At 41.8% G+C, this 19,618-nt stretch overlaps 1 protein-coding gene across 3 annotated transcripts in view; it reads right to left on the reverse strand.

Annotated features, from left to right (window-relative positions):
* KIAA0586 (KIAA0586 ortholog) overlaps window positions 1-19,618 on the reverse strand; it is a 167,584-nt gene that overhangs the window by 96,774 nt on the left and 51,192 nt on the right. For 2 of the 3 annotated variants that reach the window (XM_066608233.1, XM_066608235.1), the window contains exons 15-18: window positions 17,717-17,894; window positions 16,866-17,057; window positions 11,898-12,082; window positions 11,474-11,590 (exon numbers count right to left, since the gene is read on the reverse strand). In XM_066608233.1, coding sequence (XP_066464330.1) covers window positions 11,474-11,590; window positions 11,898-12,082; window positions 16,866-17,057; window positions 17,717-17,894 — 672 coding nt within the window. The remainder of the gene's footprint in view (window positions 1-11,473; window positions 11,591-11,897; window positions 12,083-16,865; window positions 17,058-17,716; window positions 17,895-19,618) is intronic. The other variant, XM_066608234.1, reaches the window with a different exon arrangement.

Below are 19,618 nucleotides of genomic sequence, written 5' to 3' on the forward strand. Positions count from 1 at the left end.
ACGCATTTGGCCGAGAAAGAGATGAATTTTAATGAGTCAGGGATGTTAGCTGCCGGCCAGCTTAAGATAAAGGCAGTAATACGAAACTGAAGACAAAAACATCTGTAAACACTAAGTGAACTACTGTGTTTGCAGAGAACACTATAAACCCATAGCGCATATTATATAAACATATTACATGTATATATATGCATATCAACAGGCCATGATAGCCTAGCCTCAAAAATGTGTAATGCTGCAGGCTGACAAAAATATTTAGCAAGAACACAAGAAAAACAAAAAGTCCATGCGAAGCTACCATTTAAAGGAAATGTGTAAAAGGTGCAGCGACCGCCACTTTATTTATCCAAGAAGGAAAATGCAGATCTCTCTCCCGCTCGCCCGCCTGTGTTTTAATCAACTGCAACCTCGCTCTGCAATTTAATCTGTTGTCTAATGTTATGGAAACAGCTTGTTTTATCACAATTCACACAGATGTTTTCCATTACTTCGACGCATGTAAGGTTTGGTGACATTATTGAAAAGTTGCCAAAACCAAATGAAGAATGAATACATTACATTTAAAGAGGAGGGAGCGCTCGCAGACGGGTGCTTGTTATGTTCTAGGAGTAATTAAAATATGAATAATTCATCTGTGCTGCTTGTAATGGGAGCCCTGATGGATTTCATAGGTATTAACCCATTAGTTTTCAATTGTATATACATTGTATAATACAGTTACACTGAAGATGAATTAGAGGTTATTTGAAATGCCTTTAATGGGGTATTCCAAGACTTTGCAAACTTTCCCTATTGCTGACTGATAGGTCCCCATGGATGATCTGTTGATGACCTATTACTTGAATCCCCACCAATAAGCTAGTTCCCAGTACCACTAATGCTACGGTAAGCAGAGAAAGCAGAAAGCACTGACCATAGTAACAGTGGGAATCGGCTGATCAGCGGGTCTCTGATTGACAATCAAACTACTAATGACCACTTGCCCGTCCGTGAGTGAGTTACATGCTCCGCCCTTGATCACATGATGGTGACATCATAACAGGTCCTATTCTATAGCAACTTATCAAATTCTGCAACACCTCAGCCGTATTCAGCAATTCCAGCAACAAGATTGGTTCTGATTCACAATTCCAGCAACCTGATTGGTTGTTTGGGTTGGCTGATTCAACACGATTGGTTGTTAGGGCAGAGGTGTTGCAGAATTTGATAATATGCACAGGGCATGCATAACTCACACAATCGGGATGAAGGACCTGTGTTGATGTCACCATCATGTGATTAGTGGCGGAGCATGTAACTCACTCCGGATGATCACGGGAAGAGTAATCGTGAGTGATTTACAATCTCTGCCCCTGATTACATGACAAACACCTTTGATACTGCCACTTAATGCGATCGACTGGATACTTGAGGGGCCTGGAGGTCCATGGTCCCTGGGACGTGGCTCTGCAAAATCTAAAGGTATACCTGTGCTAAAGATTGCATGCTGATTGAGTGCCGCGGGACTTAGTGGACTGTATATCCTGATTACATGACGGTGACGTCATCAAAAGATCCTTCATCCCAAGTAAGGGAGTTACATGCTCTGCCCCCCATCACATGATGGTGACGTCATCAAAAGGTCCTGTAAGCACACGGATGCTGCCCGGCTAGGTATTCCATAGCAATTGAAGCCGCAGGGGTTTGTAGGGGATGGAACACTAATCGAACTGCTACAGCAGTCGTGTGCTTACAGAGCCTGTCATGATGTCACCGTCATATGATCAGTCACCCGTGTGGGAGAAGTCTGGAGTCACATGGCCTGGGGTAATCAGTGTGTGCAGGACTCTGCTGTGCTGCTTTTCATCCCTGTTGTATGAAGAACTAGCTTACCCGTCGCGCGTTGCTGCGAAGACAGACATACATACATACATTCGTTTTTATATATCTAGATAACAACCAATCACAGCACAGCTTTCAAGTTACCTCAGCGGTATAATATATAACAACCAATCACAGCGCAGCTTTCATGTTACCTCAGCAGTATAATATATAGCAACCAATCACAGCGCAGCTTTCAAGTTACCTCAGCGGTATAATATATAACAACCAATCACAGTGCAGCTTTCATGTTACCTCAGCAGTATAATATATAGCAACCAATCACAGCACAGCTTTCATGTTACCTCAGCATTATAAGAAATAGCAACCAATCACTGCGCAGCTTTTATGTTACCTCAGCAGTATAAAAAATAGCAATCAATCACAGCGCAGCTTTCATTTTACCTCAGCAGTATAAGAAATAGCAACCAATCACAGCACAGCTTTCATTTTACCTCAGCATTCTCAATATGCAGCAATTGTCTTGCGAAACGTTTGGCGGATGCATCATTTTGTAGTTGAACACGCATCCCGTTGCTTGTAATGCCTTTTGCTTTCGTGCTTGAGATGGAAATCAAACGATCTTTGTCTGGGGGGCATAACTGTCGACGATGTTCACACGCGCGCCACCTATCGTAGGATAGTTGTACTATGCCAGTAATCTTCCCAGGAGTGTACTCAGCAACATCCCAAAGTTTCATGGTGATGGGATGAATGGTATAGTGATGCATAAAGAACAGAGACAGACAGACATTTATTTTATATATATAGATGACATCAGGAAGTGAGAGAACTAGATTCCGTACGTAACATTTGGATGCTAATTCTTTTGCGTTTAGAATTGAATAATCGAGTTGGGACCCGTTAGCTTTTCCTATTTATGACATAATCAATGCCCGTGCCAAATTACATCGGGAAGTGAGAGAATTAGATTCCGTACATAAAATTTGGGCGCTAATTGTTTAGCGCTTAGAATTGAATAATCCAGTTGGAACCCATTAGCTTTTCCGATTTAGGCATAATGAATGCTCATGCCAAATTTCATGTTTCTATCACATCGGGAAGTGAGAAAATTAGATTCCGTACGTAAAATTTGGACGCTAATTGTTTGGCGCTTAGTAATCACTGAAAAGATCCCCTTAAAATATAACTTTTATTAAATATTTATTAAAAACGTGCCAAGCTACCCTAACAAAAAAACAACACACAACACAAAAAACGAAATCAATCACTAATGATAAAGCTCCACTGAATCCTGGGGTTCAGTTATATTACTAAGTGGTAATAAATGCAAATGCACAAAGTGGGCCCTAGCAGAATCTGAATGATCAAAGGCCCAAAGTATGTATCCAAAAGGTTGGCTCCCAGTATGGGTATTTCAACAAACCCAAAGCTGTCAGACAAATGGTTGCCTTAGGGAAATATAAATAGGATGCGAGTAATCGCCTCAGAGTGGACACCATAATATCGTGTTCATGTTTAACGTGGAGCGTTAGTGAAATTTCAAGCTTCTATGACATTGGGAAGTGAGAGAATAAGATTCCGTATGTAAAATTTGGAGGCTAATTCTTTTGCGCTTAGAATTGAATATTCGAGTTGGGACCCATTAGCTTTTCCTATTTATGACATAATCAATGCTCGTGTCAAATTTCAAGTTTCTATGACATTGGGAAGTGAGAGAATTAGATTCCATACGTAAAATTTGGACGCTAATTCTTTTGCGCTTAAAATTGAATAATCGAGTTGGGACCCATTAACTTTTCCTATTTATAACATAATCATTTCTCGTGCCAAATATCATGTTTCTATGACATCGGGAAGTGAGAGAATTAGTGGCAATGATGGAAATCGAACGATCTACGTGGGGGGGGGCGTAACTGTCGACGACACTCGCGTGCGCGCCATTTATCAAAGCATAGTTCTACTATGCCTATAATCTTCCCAGGAGTGTACTCAACAACTTCCCAAAGTTTCATGGCGATCGGATGAATGGTGTAGTAGCGCATAAAGGACAAACAGACACACACAGACAGACACACAGACATACATTCAATTTTATATATATTGATGTATGTAGCAGAGTTGGGTGGCGCATTGCACCACCAGAAACACTAGTACTATATAATTTCCTAATAATTACTCATCATCTACTAATGACTTGTCAATTTATATATATAAAATTGAATGTATGTCTGTCTGTCTCTGTCTGTCTGTTTGTCCTTTACGCGCTACTACACCATTCATCCGATCGCCATGAAACTTTGGGAAGTTGTTGAGTGCACTCCTGGGAAGATTATAGGCATAGTACATTTATGCTATGATAAATGGCGCGCGTGCGTGCGTCGTCGACAGTTACGACCCCCCAACGTAGATCGTTCGATTTCCATCATTGCCACTAATTCTCTCACTTCCCGATGTTGTAGAAACATGAAATTTGGCACGAGCATTGATTATGTCATAAATAGGAAAAGGTAATGGGTCCCAACTCGATTATTCAATTCTAAGCGCCAAAGAATTAACGTCCAAATTTTACGTACGGAATCTAATTTTCTCGCTTCCCAATGTCATAGAAACTTGAAATTTGGCACGAGCATTGACTGTCATAAATAGGAAAGGTTAATGGGTCTCAACTCGATTATTCAATTCTATGCGCCAAAGAATTAGCGTCCAAATTTTACGTACGGAATGTAATTTTCTCACATAGAAACTTGAAATTTGGCACGGGCATTGAATATGTCATAAATAGAAAACGCTAATGGGTCCCAACTCGATTATTCAATTCCATGCACCAAAGAATTAGCGTCCAAATTTTACGTACGGAATCTAATTTTCCCGCTTCCCAATGTCATAGAAACATGAAATTTAGCACGGGCATTGAATATGTCATAAATAGGAAAAGCTAATGGGTCCCAACTCGATTATTCAATTCTATGCGCCAAAGAATTAGCGTCCAAATTTTACGTACGAAATGTAATTTTCTCACATAGAAACTTGAAATTTGGCACGGGCATTGATTATGTCATAAATAGGAAACGCTAATGGGTCCCAACTCAATTATTCAATTCTATGCGCCAAAGAATTAGCGTCCAAATTTTACGTACGGAATGTGATTTTCTCACATAGAAACTTGAAATTTGGCACGGGCATTGATTATGTCATAAATAGGAAAAGTTATTGGGTCCCAACTCGATTATTCAATTCTATGCGCAAAAGAATTAGCATCCAAATTTTACGTACGGAATCTAATTCTCTCACTTCCTGATATATATAAATGAATGCATGTCTGTCTGTCTGTCCTTTATGCATTACTACACCATTCATCCAATTGCCATGAGACTTTGGGAAGTTGCTGAGTACACTCCTGGGAAGATTATAGGCATAGTACAACTATCCTACGATAGGTGGGGTGTGTGCGAGCATCGTCGACAGTTATGCCCCCCAGACAAAGATCGTTTGATTTCCATCTCAAGCACGAAAGCAAAAGGCATTACGAGCAACGGGATGAGTGTTCAACTACAAAATGATGCATCCGCCGAACGTATCACAGGACAATTGCTGCATATTGAGAATGCTGAGGTAAAATGAAAGCTGTGCTGTGATTGGTTGCTATTTCTTATAATGCTGAGGTAACACGAAAGCTGTGCTGTGATTGGTTGCTACTTCTTATACTACTGAGGTTGCATCAAAGCTGTGCTGCGATTCGTTGTTATATATTATACCACTAAGGTAACATGAAAGCTGTGCTGTGATTGGTGGCTACTTCTTATACTACTGAGGTTGCATGAAAGCTGTGCTGCAATTCGTTGTTATATATTATACCACTGAGGTAACATGAAAGCTGCGCTGTGATTGGTTGCTATATATAATACCGCAGAGGTAACATGAAAGCTGCGCTGTGATTGGTTGCTATTTTTTATATTGCTGAGGCAGAATAAAAGTTGCGCTGTGATTGGTTGTTATTTCTCTTACTGCTCAGGTAACATGAAAACTGCGCTGTGATTGGTTGTTATATTTTATACTGCTAAGGTAACATGAAAGCTGCGCTGTGATTGGTTGTTATATATTATACCACTGAGGTAACATGAAAGCTGCGCTGTGATTGGTTGTTATCTAGATATATAAAAACGAATGAATGTATGTCTGTCTGTCTTCGCAGCAACGCGCGACGGGTAAGCTAGTCTTTATATATAAAATTGAATGTATGTCTGTCTGTCTGTTTGTCCTTTATGCGCTACTACACCATTCATCTGATCGCCATGAAACTTTGGGAAGTTGTTGAGTACACTCCTGGGAAGATTATAGGCATAGTACATCTATCCTATGATAAATTGCGCGCGTGCGAGCGTCGTCGACAGTTACGCCCCCCCCCACATAAATCGTTTGATTTCCATCGCTGCCACTAATTCTCTCACTTCGCGATGTCATAGAAACTTGAAATTTGGCACGAACATTGATTATGTCATGAATAGGAAAAGTTCAAGGGTCCCAACTCGATTATTGTTGCGAGAAAATCGCAGCGATATCATACGGTGCAGCGATGCGATATCGCTGCGATTTTCTCGCAGCAATGCGGTGTCGTCCGTGTGAAGGAGGCCTTAAGGCTCCATATTCATATGCTACACAGGTTAGCCACCCTTTTGTGAATAGCCCCATAGCCGCCACTCTGGCAATAACACTTTAATAGGTGAAGTCCAATGTATCTGGTTGAGGGTTTATAACCTTTGCTATTGTATTTATACATTATACTGTGATATAAAATTGTTGCACATGTATAGGGGATATGTAAAGTATGATATTCTCTGACGTTTGGATTGAGCTCATTGAAAGTACAGCAGACTACTCTCAAAGGGACAAAGTTAAAGAGAAAAATACATATCAGGACTGCAAAGTTTGTCATCTATACTGTATTCATAATCTGAAAAACTGGAAAATTACATGGATTACTTTTCCTGCTGTTTATTAAGGATGCTGGGGTATGCTAAAGTCGCTTTCGGAATTAGAAGCGATGCCTCAGAAAGCAAAAGTAAAAGCGCGGCAGACTCAGCATTGTAGCCCCTTCAGTTTTCCTGCACAATGTCGCTCCTGGTCATATTACTATGGGCAGAAAAGCTGTCGGCCAAATTCACTTGAGTAGCGCTCTGCTGTTGTACAAGGAACGACTGAAGGAGCCACAGTACTGAATTAAGGATCCTTTCATTCTTAAGATTGATAGAGGTCTTCAAAATCAAACGCCTACCAATTTCAAAGCACTGATACATTCTACAGATATGCCATCGCTTTAAGATATGAGAATAACCCTTCTAAGCCTATGAGTGTAATGCATTATGTTGTCTATGGCAGGGGTCCCCAACAGGTCATGTTTTCAGGATATTTCATAGTAAGAACACCTGTGGCAATGTCTGAGGCACCGACAATAATTACATCACCTGTGTAAGACTGAGGAAATCCTGAAAACATGACCTGTTGGCGGTCCCTGAGGACTGGAGTTGGGGAACACTGGTCTATGGCATGACATTCACATTTTCTTGCAAAAAGCACCCATGATTAAGTTGTAAGTAGAATTAAACTGACAATACAGAAGAGTCCGTGAGGGTTGGATAGATTGGGTTTTAACCTCATCTCTAGAGGCACGAAGTATAAGTGAGGTCTGGCAATCGTCAATCTCCCCTTATTAAAATCCAATGTACAGTATGTTTAGCCAGGAGGTTAGGGGTGTCAGGGAGTAGAATTACTGTCCAAAGAATAAGTCATCTGATTGTATGTAAAGTTTTACAGGCGAATAAGGGCGAATCACGTCAAAAAATTAGTCACGTTCCTTTAAGCTTGGCATCAAAAATGACTGTTCGATATCAGAGTATTAAATAGTGTAAAGGTTTACATTTTCCATAGCTCCAATGCATCTAAAACAATTACGAAGCAACTCTACAAACAAATCCTGTGGAGTCTAAAGGTGCATTTACACACAAAGATGTCCTTTTTTTGCTTGTTTTTTTAGATCTTTGCAGATTAGCAAGTTTTAGTTTGGATCTGGACGGGCGCCATATAAATCTAATAATCAGAGAGTTCAACATTCGAAAAAATTCTATGGAACCTCAACTGATATGTGTTGTAGAGAGTATAGACATTTAGGTTGAATTACCATCTTAATCAGGTTTATGCGGCCAGCCACCGAAAGAGGTAGTCCTGACCAGGTCTTAACTTTAGCGTTTATTGATTCGTACAGCGGGTCTATATTTTCAGCTATTGTATTTTCACGGTCTTGTACTATGTTTTACTCCCAGATATTTCAATTTAGGTATCTCCAATAATCCGCTAGCAAGCACACAAGGGATCACAATTGGATTTCGGCCCGTATACATTATTGCTGATTTTGACCAATTTATATACAATCCGGAATATTTAGAAAAAAGATGTATAATCTCAAGGGCTCACGGGAAGGAATGTTCGGGGTTCCGGAGATAAAGGACCATATCATCCGCATACAGTCCGACCCTACTCTCCCTGTCCCCCCAATGCACTCCCGTTACAGAAAGTATTGCGCAAGCGAATGGCCAACGCCTCTATTGCTATTGCAAATAGGGCAGGGAATAGGGGGCATCCCTGGCGCGTTCCTCATGACAATCGGAATTTTATTGATGGTATACCATTAACTATCACATTACCCATAGGTGACCTATATGGCAGCCTGATCCATCCCAGAAATTGTGGTCAAGAACGAATCAGACAGGCCTCCAGAAAATTCCATTCCAAAGAGTCAAATGCTTTTTTAGTGTCCAACGACGCTATTGCCCAAGGTTTATTATACATTCTACCTAGTTGTACTATTGTTTGAGTTCTACGTATATGGATTGTGGTTGATCAAAAACCTGTCTGGTCTTCATGGATTATGGAAAGGATTACTTTATTCAATCTACCGTATATACCGGCGTATAAGACGACTTTTGAACCCCGAAAAATCTGCTCTGCAGTCGGGGGTCGTCTTATGCGCCGGTAATTCAAAAAAAAAAAAGTGTAAAAAAAAAAAATTTTATTACTCACCTCCCCCGGCGTCCTGTCGCGCTCCGGCAGGATGTCGCTCGCTCCGGCAGGCTGTCGCTCGCTCCTCGTCCCCGCCGCAGCATAGCTTTCTGAATGCGGGGCTTGAAATCCCCGCTTCCAGAAAGCTAATACACACGCCGGCAGCCATGACAGCATTGAATGGCTGTGATTGGCTAAAGCACACGTGGCTTCAGCCAATCACACTATTCAATGACATCATTGAATGGCTGTGATTGGCTGAAGGCGCACGTGTTAGCAATCACACCCATTCAATGATGTCATTGAATAGTGTGATTGGCTGAAGCCACGTGTGCTTTAGCCAATCACAGCCATTCAATGATGTCATGGCTGCCGGCGTGTGTATTAGCTTTCTGGAAGCGGGGATTTCAAGCCCCACATTCAGAAAGCTATGCTGCGGCGGGGACGAGGAGCGAGCGACAGCGCCGGAGCGAGCAACATCCTGCCGGAGCGCGACAGGACGCCGTGGGAGGTGAGTAATAAAATTTTTTTTTTTTTCTCCACTGAATACCGGCGTATAAGGTGACAGTTGGGGGGTCGTCTTATACGCCCCGTCGCCTTATACGCCGGTATATACGGTAGTGGCCAATATTGTAGTCAGTATTTTATAATCGACGTTAAGCAGTGATATTGGCCTATACGAGTCGCATTCAGTTGGATCTTTCCCCGGCTTTAGCAATACTATTATTGATGCTTCATAAAAAGAAGATGGGAGGGTATCCTCCGATATCCCCATTGTAACGCGTCGCATAATATTGGGGAAAGTTGATCTACATACTTTTGGTACACTTCTAAGGGAAGATCGTCCGGTCCAGGGGATTTATTTAGTGCCATTATTTCAATTGCTTGTTGAATTTTCTCCATTTCAATTGGGGCCTCTAGTAAATCTACCTGTTCTGGTGAGAGAGACGGAAAAACTAGATCTTCGAGATAGCCCAAGTTATCTGCTACTGATTTACTATTTGAGGAGGTATATAGATTCGTGTAATATTCTTCAAATCTGGTCACAATAGATTGAGCCTCTGTTAATAACTGTCCGTCAGCAGCCCTTATCTTAAGCACAGAATTAGATTGTCCATTTTGTTTAATTAAATTGGCCAGAAGATGACTGGACTGATTACCCATCTCAAAAAAATATTGCTTCCTAAAAAAAAAAGTTTCCTTTTGGTTTTAAGATGTAATTGGTGTTTGTAAAGACGAGTCAGTCCTAGCCACGGTATTTTATTAGTATCTGTGGGATTTGTAATATATTGCCTTTCTGTGTCGGCCATCTGAAGATCAGCCTGGGAAGTAGTTCTTTTTATATAAGATACAGTTGACCTCAAACAGCCTCTAAGATAGGCTTCCATGGTATCCCATTTTAATGTTTCCCGCGTTTCTTGCTCATGTATTTGAAGGAACATGTCTATTTGGTCTGGTATACGGTCTTGTGCTCCTATCATCTTTAGCCAAAAGGGATTAAGTTTCCAGGTAGGGGTAAAATATTGTCCTGGGAATTGCAGCGTTAACAGGATCTGACTATGATCCGATATCCCCCTAGTACCATGTATTATTGAAGTTAGGTTGAGAGTAAGCGTCGCAGATCCGAATATATAGTCTATACAGGAAAGAGATCCTCCACCAGGGGAATGGCACGTGTATTCGCAGATATCTGGGTGCTTAAAAGGCCATAACAAAGATGTTATTTTGAGCAATCATTTTGCATAAACTACTACTTGGTACTAATGCCTATTAGAACCTATTAGTAGCAAGTGAGCTGCTGGGAGCTGTATTCAGGGAACAGACCACCCACTGTTCTCTGAATACATTCCCTTTGTTCTGCCGCGGGGCTGACAGCTGAGACAATGTTATCAGTGCTCCCCCTGCAGAACAGAGCGTGCGGTCCGTCTAATCAGCTCTTCTACCGAATGATGGATTTCGTGCTGAACTGAAATTCATCGTTCACCAGAAAAGTGAAAGATGGGCACATTTACACACAATGATTATTGCTTAAAAGATGGCTTTTGAGCGAATTCTGAGCAATATTTGTTGTGTCTAAATGGCCCTTTATCCTGCAGCCATTCTCCGCTTCATCTGTTTTCTATATACTTCGTGCTAACCTACCAAATATACATTGATACAATATAGTAGACCTATAAAAACCCACAGCATTTTCATTATTGCAGCAGATTCACATGGAAAAACCATGGCTTAGCAATGAATTACAATGAGGTTCATCTGCATGAGTTTCCGCTGGCCCCTCTGTGGCAGAAATTCCAATTTAAGCTTCTGATTTCTGTTACAGACTTTTTAAGGAAAAATTCATGTCGGATTTGCCTAAAGCAAATCTCACCTCTGTGATCATATCCTTATATATCAACTTTACCATCACTTCCAAAAAATCAGCACTTATTCAATGAACTTGAATCAATGTTATGGTACAAGAGGATTCCCCTCAAATTACAATCACATTGTACGTGGAACCCTAGTACTGGCTTTGTTCAGTCTACCTTTAATATTGAGACATTTAAGGGTAAGTACTGTGTGCCAGTGAGTGAACATTTTCTGAGATTCCTACCTGTACATCAGTTTTAATAGGACTGGGCATTCGAGATGGTGGATCTGGACTTGGGGTACGGTGGGATGTCCCTGGACTGTCACTGGTAATGCTGTCTATATTAACACATGGTAACACCTGAAAGAGATTAGGGTATTCAAGGTGACATTTATGTTACATAGAGGATGTCTAAAGTGGATGGAACAAACTATTACATGACATATAGAACCGTATGTTGTAGAGTGATGCAAAATAGCATAGTACAATGAAAAAAAAAGAGAAGACAGTGGTCAGGACCAAGCATGTTAGGAGGGTTGGAAGACCGTAAAGGTAAATTAACCAGCATCGCTATTCTTGCCATCAAAATGATGAAAACTATGACATAACCCATTATAAGTCTATCCCAGTGCAAAGGATAAAGACAAAAGGAAAGTGCAACCGTTACCTGAACACTAAGTTGTGGGGGAACTTTTATCTCCGACCTCATCTCCACCACAGCGATGTTGGGTCTCACAACTTCTGCCTTAGGCTTTGGTGTCGCTGGTGGAAAAGAAACATTCACCACGGGCTGAGGGCTTGCAAGAATTACAGATAATGGTAATGGAGCAGCTATACCAAATCGTGGTTTCCCTAAAATCAAATTATTATATGGGAGAAACAAGCAGTACATAAGAATACATGCTCACAAGTATGGCACCATTGCAATGAAAACCACTAGGGGGCACTAATGGGTTAATATTAAACTCCTTAAAAAAGTGGTCTGAATTACTTAATTTCTGTATAAATTTTAGTTCCTATGTGTAAAACTAACAACAGAGCATATAGTCAACACTCCCAGCAAGTCCTGCACCGTGACCACCAGTCTCCTCTGACATGCTGTTTACAGGCCGCAGTCAGCCAGTCTATGGGATGTCACAGGCTGCTGCAGCGCTCCATCATCATTAACGAGTTTTGTGATTGGCTGCAGCAGCCTGTGACTTCTTGCACAGAGGCTGACTGCAGCCTGTAAAATGTATGTCAAAGGGTAAACCGGCAGTTAAAGAGCAGGGGTTTTAGGGGAGCCAGGAGAGGAGAGAACAATTAAGTAACTCGAATAAATCCTTTAATGTATTTATTTCTACGCTTAAGTAACTTCTAGAGAACGTCCTATGCTTGAATCATAAACAAATGATAGTTACATAAGGGGCTTTGTCTTTTTCTCTTGAATCAGTACTATGTTACACATGAATTTATTTACTATGCAAATATGCAAATAATATGCAAATAAGCATCATATAAAATACATCATATATCATAAAATACTGAAGTCATTTGATTACTGAAATCCATTTCATCCACAGGCAAGAGAATGGACAACATCATTTAGAAGCATTTATTGTAATATGTATTAGATTAAGTATTTATATAAAAAGTGCCATCTAGTGGTAGGAGAAATATTGCACATTATAGACCATAAAAATATACAAAAATGCCATGTTCTACAATGATATAACACTCCCATTAAAGCCACACAACTGCTGAGCTGACAAATTTAAAGCAAAAACACCCCTTGTAGAAATCATCTTGTTTCTAGGAGCTAAATTCTGTGATACTTTGTTAATATTGTATATTGCATGTAATGAATACATTTCCTTCTTGGTGTATTCATTTCAATGAAATAGGTGATTTCCAGAGTAATATATCCATTTTCAAAAGAAATTGAGGCAAAAGTGGTTACGGAATTCTCATGATGCTTATTAAAGTATCATTGGCAACAGGTTAAAGGCACAAATTGCTGAAATCCCTACAAAACATTCGCTGCAACTCAGGTTTTATTTCAAAGTGTCCAAAGTCCCACCACAGAAAATCCTGTTTTATGGAAAATGGCATTTGTTGGATTTAAGTCACTTTGAAAACTACCTCTTCAATTCGGAGGTATCATTTCTCTACACAACTATGCTTGGTACCATTTTTCTGTTATCCCTCCTACAAAAGTATGAATCAACTGACAACTAGATAAAATGAAAAGAGTTTGGTACGGTGTTCACCAGTAGATCAAAATAGGATTGTGCTCAGTAAGAGAAATCAAGTAATCTTGTACATATGATACCTTTTAATGGTTCACAAAAATACATGATGTAATAGCGAGCTTTCCAACCTACTTAGGGAGGAACCTGAGTAAGAACCCTGAGAAGTTCGCAAGCTCGCTGTAACATCATGTATTTTTGTTAGCCATTAAAAGGTATCATATCTACAAGGTTACTTTGTTTCTCTTGCTGGGAACAATCACATTTTGACAACTAGATGTTACTATTCTCCTTGCCAACAGGGTGTGTGTCCATAATTTTGTGACACTTTCAGCTGTGACTAGGCAGACATTGAGAATACTAGAGGGAACCTGTCAACTTCCAACAGCACCATAAACTAAGTTATGGTACTGTTAGGTGAGGTAACAGAGAACCGGGTGATGTATTTTGTATACACATCGGTTCCCACACTGTGTCCCCGCTGAAGATCGTGTGGCGTACAATGATCTCTCAGTGAATGGAGGTTCAGTCCGTCTTCATTCACAGTAAACAGGCAGTCATTTATAGATGAATGACTGCCTATTTACACGGGTAGATTGTGGTTTGATTTTTCTGCTTACATAAACTCAATGCTGAATTAGCGTTTGAATTCATTTGTACGCAGAGTTTACACTGGATTATATCAGATTCATGTGATCCTGGGAGAATCTGAATGATAATCATTCAGTGTAAAAGGGCCCTTAGTTTATGGCGCTGTAGGGAGGTGACAACATCCACTTGTCAATTAACCCATAGATTTCCAGGAGGATTAGCACAAACAGAAATGTAGAGACAGTAAAAAGTTTCTCTATAACTATATGTCAAGTCAGGGAATTTGGAGCTTTGTATAAAAAAAATGGATTCTGACTGCAATCAAGATGCATTAAGAGATGACTCTGTGCAAAGTTTTAAATCTATTTTGAGTACAAAAGGTGGACATTCACTTTAAAGGGGTTTTGTCATAATAATAATAAAAAAAAATTCTATACTTACCTATTCCTTCCCCGTCAGTCTCCTTACCACATCTTCTCCTCGCTGAGCTTCTGCTTGAGCAGTCTCTGTAGTAGATCGGCATTCCCCCTGCTCACCTGTGACATAATGTACATTGGCTGGCAGGAAGGAGACTGCCTGTGAATGTACGTAACCTCACCAGAAGAGAAATCAGCCAGCTGGAGGTGAAGTCACCCCGCTGGACTGCAGGAGACAGGAGAAGATGGGTGAGGTGAAGATCTGGTAAGTAGACTGACGGGGAGGCAAGTATAGAATTTTTTTTTAATGACAGAACCCCTATAAGGGTAAAGCCACAAGCAGTGAAATTTTTTTGCCATGCATCTAGTTGTAAATCTACAGTGAATTTGCCGCAATTCTGAATTAATATCTACAAGTGTTTCATGCAGACTTTGCTCTGGATTTACTACATATTTCACCGCTGGCATTAAAGGTGTACAATCCACACTACAGCTGGCATGCAATCTACTCCGCATGTTAAAATCCTTCCACAGGCTTATGCAACACCTATTTCGCTGCAGCTTCTACTTGCACAAATCCAAAGCAAATTCTCCACATGTGAATTACTCTAAAGTAAAGCCCCACCTGCAGTTCTCTAATATGCATATTGTACAAGGGAATTGCATGAACAGCAATTCCATAACATATTATACAAAGACGACTCCCTTTAGCTGTGGAAGCATCTCCAAACGTTAAGCTTTGATAAAACACTTCATATACAACCCCAGCTGGAAATATTTAAGCAGAAAAAAAAAAATAACCAATAATGAGCCCTAATTCTTCTTGGATGAATGAACACGGAAGAGACCAGCTATATAAACATTGAGGGATTTGTGAATAAATCAGTTAGAGGTCTTATGTCTGATGCAAGTGCCGCGGACCCACGGGGAGGGCTCGTAGGAAGGTGCACAACTATTTCCAAAACATTCCGCCCTTTGAAGATGGAAATATTCTATCGTTTGAAGATTAAAGGGCTGTCATAATCCATAGGGTGAAAGGACAGGCAGACTTTAAAGGGTTACTAAACTTCAGAGATACAGAGGTGTGCAAAGTAATTGCACTCCATTCATTGTTTGGTACTGAAAACAGTAAGTAAATTGCATATAAACCTCCGTCAAATGTCGTAAATAATAGAAAAATAAACATTTCAAATTTAATTTAAAGGGGTTGTCTCGCGGCGAAAGTGATTTTTTTTTTTTTTTAAATGGACCCCTGCATTCTGCCCTGTGAAAAAGAAAGCATGTGTTAGTTTTTAACAAGCACATTGCACTTACCTGCATCAGCGTTCTGCAGCTTCTTCATTTCTTCTTTTAAAGATGGCGCTGCTGGTCTTCTCCCACGGTGCACCGCGGGTCTTCCCATGGTGCACCGTGGAGTTTCTTCTTCTGTCTTCCGCGTTCCACTGCCGATACAGCCACCTCATTGGCTGATCGGCACCACGTGACGGAGGCGGAGCTACGATGACGACGTGGTGACCAGCTCTTCGGCACGAGCGGCCCCATTCACCAGGCAGAAGACTGCACAGCGCAAGCGCGTCTAAAAAAGCAAGAAGCCAGCGAAATTAGACGGAGCCATGGAGACGTGGACACCAGCAACGGAGCAGGTAAGTGAATAACTTCTGTATGGCTCATATTTAATGCACGATGTATATTACAAAGTGCATTAATATGGCCATACAGAAGTGTATAACCCCACTTGCTTTCGCGAGACAACCCCTTTAAGTTTACTTCATTTTAAAAAAACTTTTACAAAGTTGACGGAGGTTTTATGCTGCTTACTAGAGATGAGCGAGCACGCTCGTTTGAAGCTGATGCTTGAGCGAGCATCGGTCTTTTCGAGTAACTGCTTACTTGTCTGAGCACCGTGGGGGGGGGGGGGGGGGGACGAGAGAGATGTCTCTCACTCTCCCCCCCCCCACGCCCCCCGCATGGTGCTCGGACGAGTAATCAGTTACTCGAAAAGACCGATGCTCACTCGAGCATCAGCCTCAAACGAGCGTGCTCGCTCATCTCTACTGCTTACTTATGGTTTTCAATATCAAACATTGAAAAGAGCATGTGATGCAACTTTTTGCACATCTCTGCCAATTCTAGATCTACAATCTGCCAGATTAATCGTTTTCCATGTTGCTCACCGACAGGGGACTTCCTGAACTGTGCTTGATAATTCTGCAGATCCAGTAAGGAATCAGGAACAACCATTTTATTGTAAATTACGCTTGCAGGTATGTGTGAAAAATGCTTCAAAATGTTGTTGCCCAAAGCAAACAGTCAGATTCCAACTAACAAAGCAATATAAAAGGCACAGCCAGACTGCTTGCTGCTCTCAGCTCGTGTTTCAATTTCCCACAAGTGCCTTACCTAGGGGAATAGCCATTTCGATGAGCTGTCCCTGCATAGGAGCACATGGTCCACACGTCTCTTCGGATGGGCAAAATACATACTGAGGCTCATAATTCTTGGGTATAGAAAATTCAGGTGATCTAGATTTTATAACTGCTCTCTCCATTTCATGGAAACTGGTCTGTACCTTAGCAGACTTCAGCTTGACACCTGCAAAACCCAAACCATTAGAAGCCTTAAACATTTCATGTATTGTTACAATGAACTGCAGACAGAGGGCACTATACACCCTGTAGGCAAACACAGACTTTTTAAAGGGGGGGTTTCCAGGGAAATACTATTGATGGCCCATCCTCAGCTGTCCCATTGAAAATTAAATTACTGCAACTCCATTCACTCTCAATCTCACTGTTGGGGCGCAATAAGCCTGCAGTGAGGACAGGGGAAACGGGACTCCCATTCTTGGAAAGGATAGGTGATAAAAGACTGATCGGTGGGGTTCTTACCACTGAGATCCCCACCAATCCCATGTCTCCATCTCCTCTTCCCAGTGGGCTTGCTGCACCCCATGCAGTGTGCCACTGTATTCATCTTCAGTGCGTCAGATGAAAATAGCTAAGCTCTTGTATTCTGCCATTTCCATCAGCCCCACTGAAATAAATGGAGTGCTGCCATGTATGTGCAACCAGTGATCCATTTATTCTCCACATCACTGGGGGTGGGTGCAGTGAGCTTGGTCACACCACCTCCATTTTCAGGACTGGTGGGGGTCTCAATAGTGAAACCTCCACCAATCCGACTTTTATCACCTTTCCTGTGAAAAGGTGAAAGAAGTTAAACTTTGCACGATTCCTTTACAATTTACTTACCCTTTACAGTCTCCAGAACTTTAGGCCTCTGTGGCTTAGACTTAGCAGGAGGAGAGCCAAACCGAAGATATGGACCATTTTTAAGAGTGCCACGGTGTCCTTGATAGACAGGCGTTCCATAAACTCGGTCCAGCATTTCTTCACTCATCACAGAGGACACTTGGGCCTTCTGAGACACCTGGATAACAGTAAGAACTCTGTATCAAAATATGAAACTATCCTGTCGAATGCACAATACCATAAGACTCATGGGAAACCTTAAGAAGTGCATATAACTGTCACAGCTATACCCGTATATGACCCAATGATAGAGGAACTGGATGTAACTAACCAGATGGAGATGATTTACAGATGTACTCTGCACTAGGAACATAGCAGTGCATGGACACTGTTTGGCCAACATATGGACACCAAGTATAATTGTTGTCCACATTGCCCGCCAGATTACAAGTAATGGAAGGAGATAAGCCCCATGAGAGAGAGATTAGTTTAGTATAAGTACAAAGATAAATCACTCATAGGAGTATTTCCTCATTTAGTAGGAACTGCCCTCACAGAATGTCCCAGGAGTCAGATCGGGACAGGAACAATCGCAGAGGAGGAGTCTGCTCAAGATCGTGCATAACAAACACTAAGCATGCAACTCGGACGTCCGGGATATTGAGTTCTACCCCTACTTGCGGGTGACGTAGGGACATTATCTATGTCAATCAAAGGCAAGGGGCTGGTTCATAGAGAAGATTGCAGGCAACAGGCATAATCCAGGTATACTCACCTGAAGGTTAACTACCAATTTGCATACGGTGAAGGATTTTTACAAACTTCATTTCAGGAGGCATGTGGGGTTAATGTGCTTTTACGGTAAGATTTACCAAAAATCCTTTTTTTTTTGTCCGTTACATTGGGGGACACAGCAAAGACCTTGGGACGTTTCAGAGCAGTACCCAAGGGGGCAGGAAAACATAAGCCACCACAGGCGTAAAGAAGCGCAATAAGCTGTGCAACTGCGACTAGCATGGAGGGATGGCTAGACATCCAGCATGCTCAAAGATGGAGTATAAAAGGACCTCAGTAACGGTCCCATGCACCACCAGGAGAGAGCTCCTAACGAGGAGATTCCAACGAGGCACCCGCTGTCTGAGTAATATGTGCCGTAGCAACGTCCTGAGGATATGATGTCCTTGGCATGGTAAACCTGTACTGCCGCAGAGCAGAGTTAGTGCAAGAAACCCACCTCGAAATCCAAGGACACGACTTGCGTTGTCAGAGGACCAGCAGAGAGCTAGGGAGACTGAAGAATGCCACTTGAGAGAGGTAATCTGCGAAGTCAGACAGAACCCACTTGTGACCGGCGCATGCCTTACAATTAGAGATGAGCGAGCGTACTCGTCCGAGCTTGATGCTCGTTCGAGTATTAGGGTGTTCGAGATGCTCGTTACTCGAGACGAGTACCACGCGATGTTCGAGTTACTTTCACTTTCATCTCTGAGACGTTAGCGCGCTTTTCTGGCCAATAGAAAGACAGGGAAGGCATTACAACTTCCCCCTGCGACGTTCAAGCCCTATACCACCCCCCTGCAGTGAGTGGCTGGCAAGATCAGGTGTCACCCGGGTATTAAAATCTGCCCGCCCGCGGCTCGCCACAGATGCATTCTGACATAGTTCAGGGAAAGTGCTGTTGATGCCGGAGCTGCTATAGGGAGAGCGTTAGGAGTGATTTTAGGCTTCAAGAACCCCAACGGTCCTTCTTAGGCCACAGAAATCGCAGATCGCACCTATCTGCGATCTGCGATTCCTGTTCTCTTCTCTATATGCGCTCAATGGGGCCAGCGGCAGCAGCGCCGACCCCATTGAGAACATATAGAAGACAAATCATTCTTCTCTGCCACAGCTGTAACGGCT

Source organism: Eleutherodactylus coqui, chromosome 6 (genome assembly GCF_035609145.1).
Source record: "Eleutherodactylus coqui strain aEleCoq1 chromosome 6, aEleCoq1.hap1, whole genome shotgun sequence".
Lineage (NCBI taxonomy): Eukaryota > Metazoa > Chordata > Amphibia > Anura > Eleutherodactylidae > Eleutherodactylus > Eleutherodactylus coqui.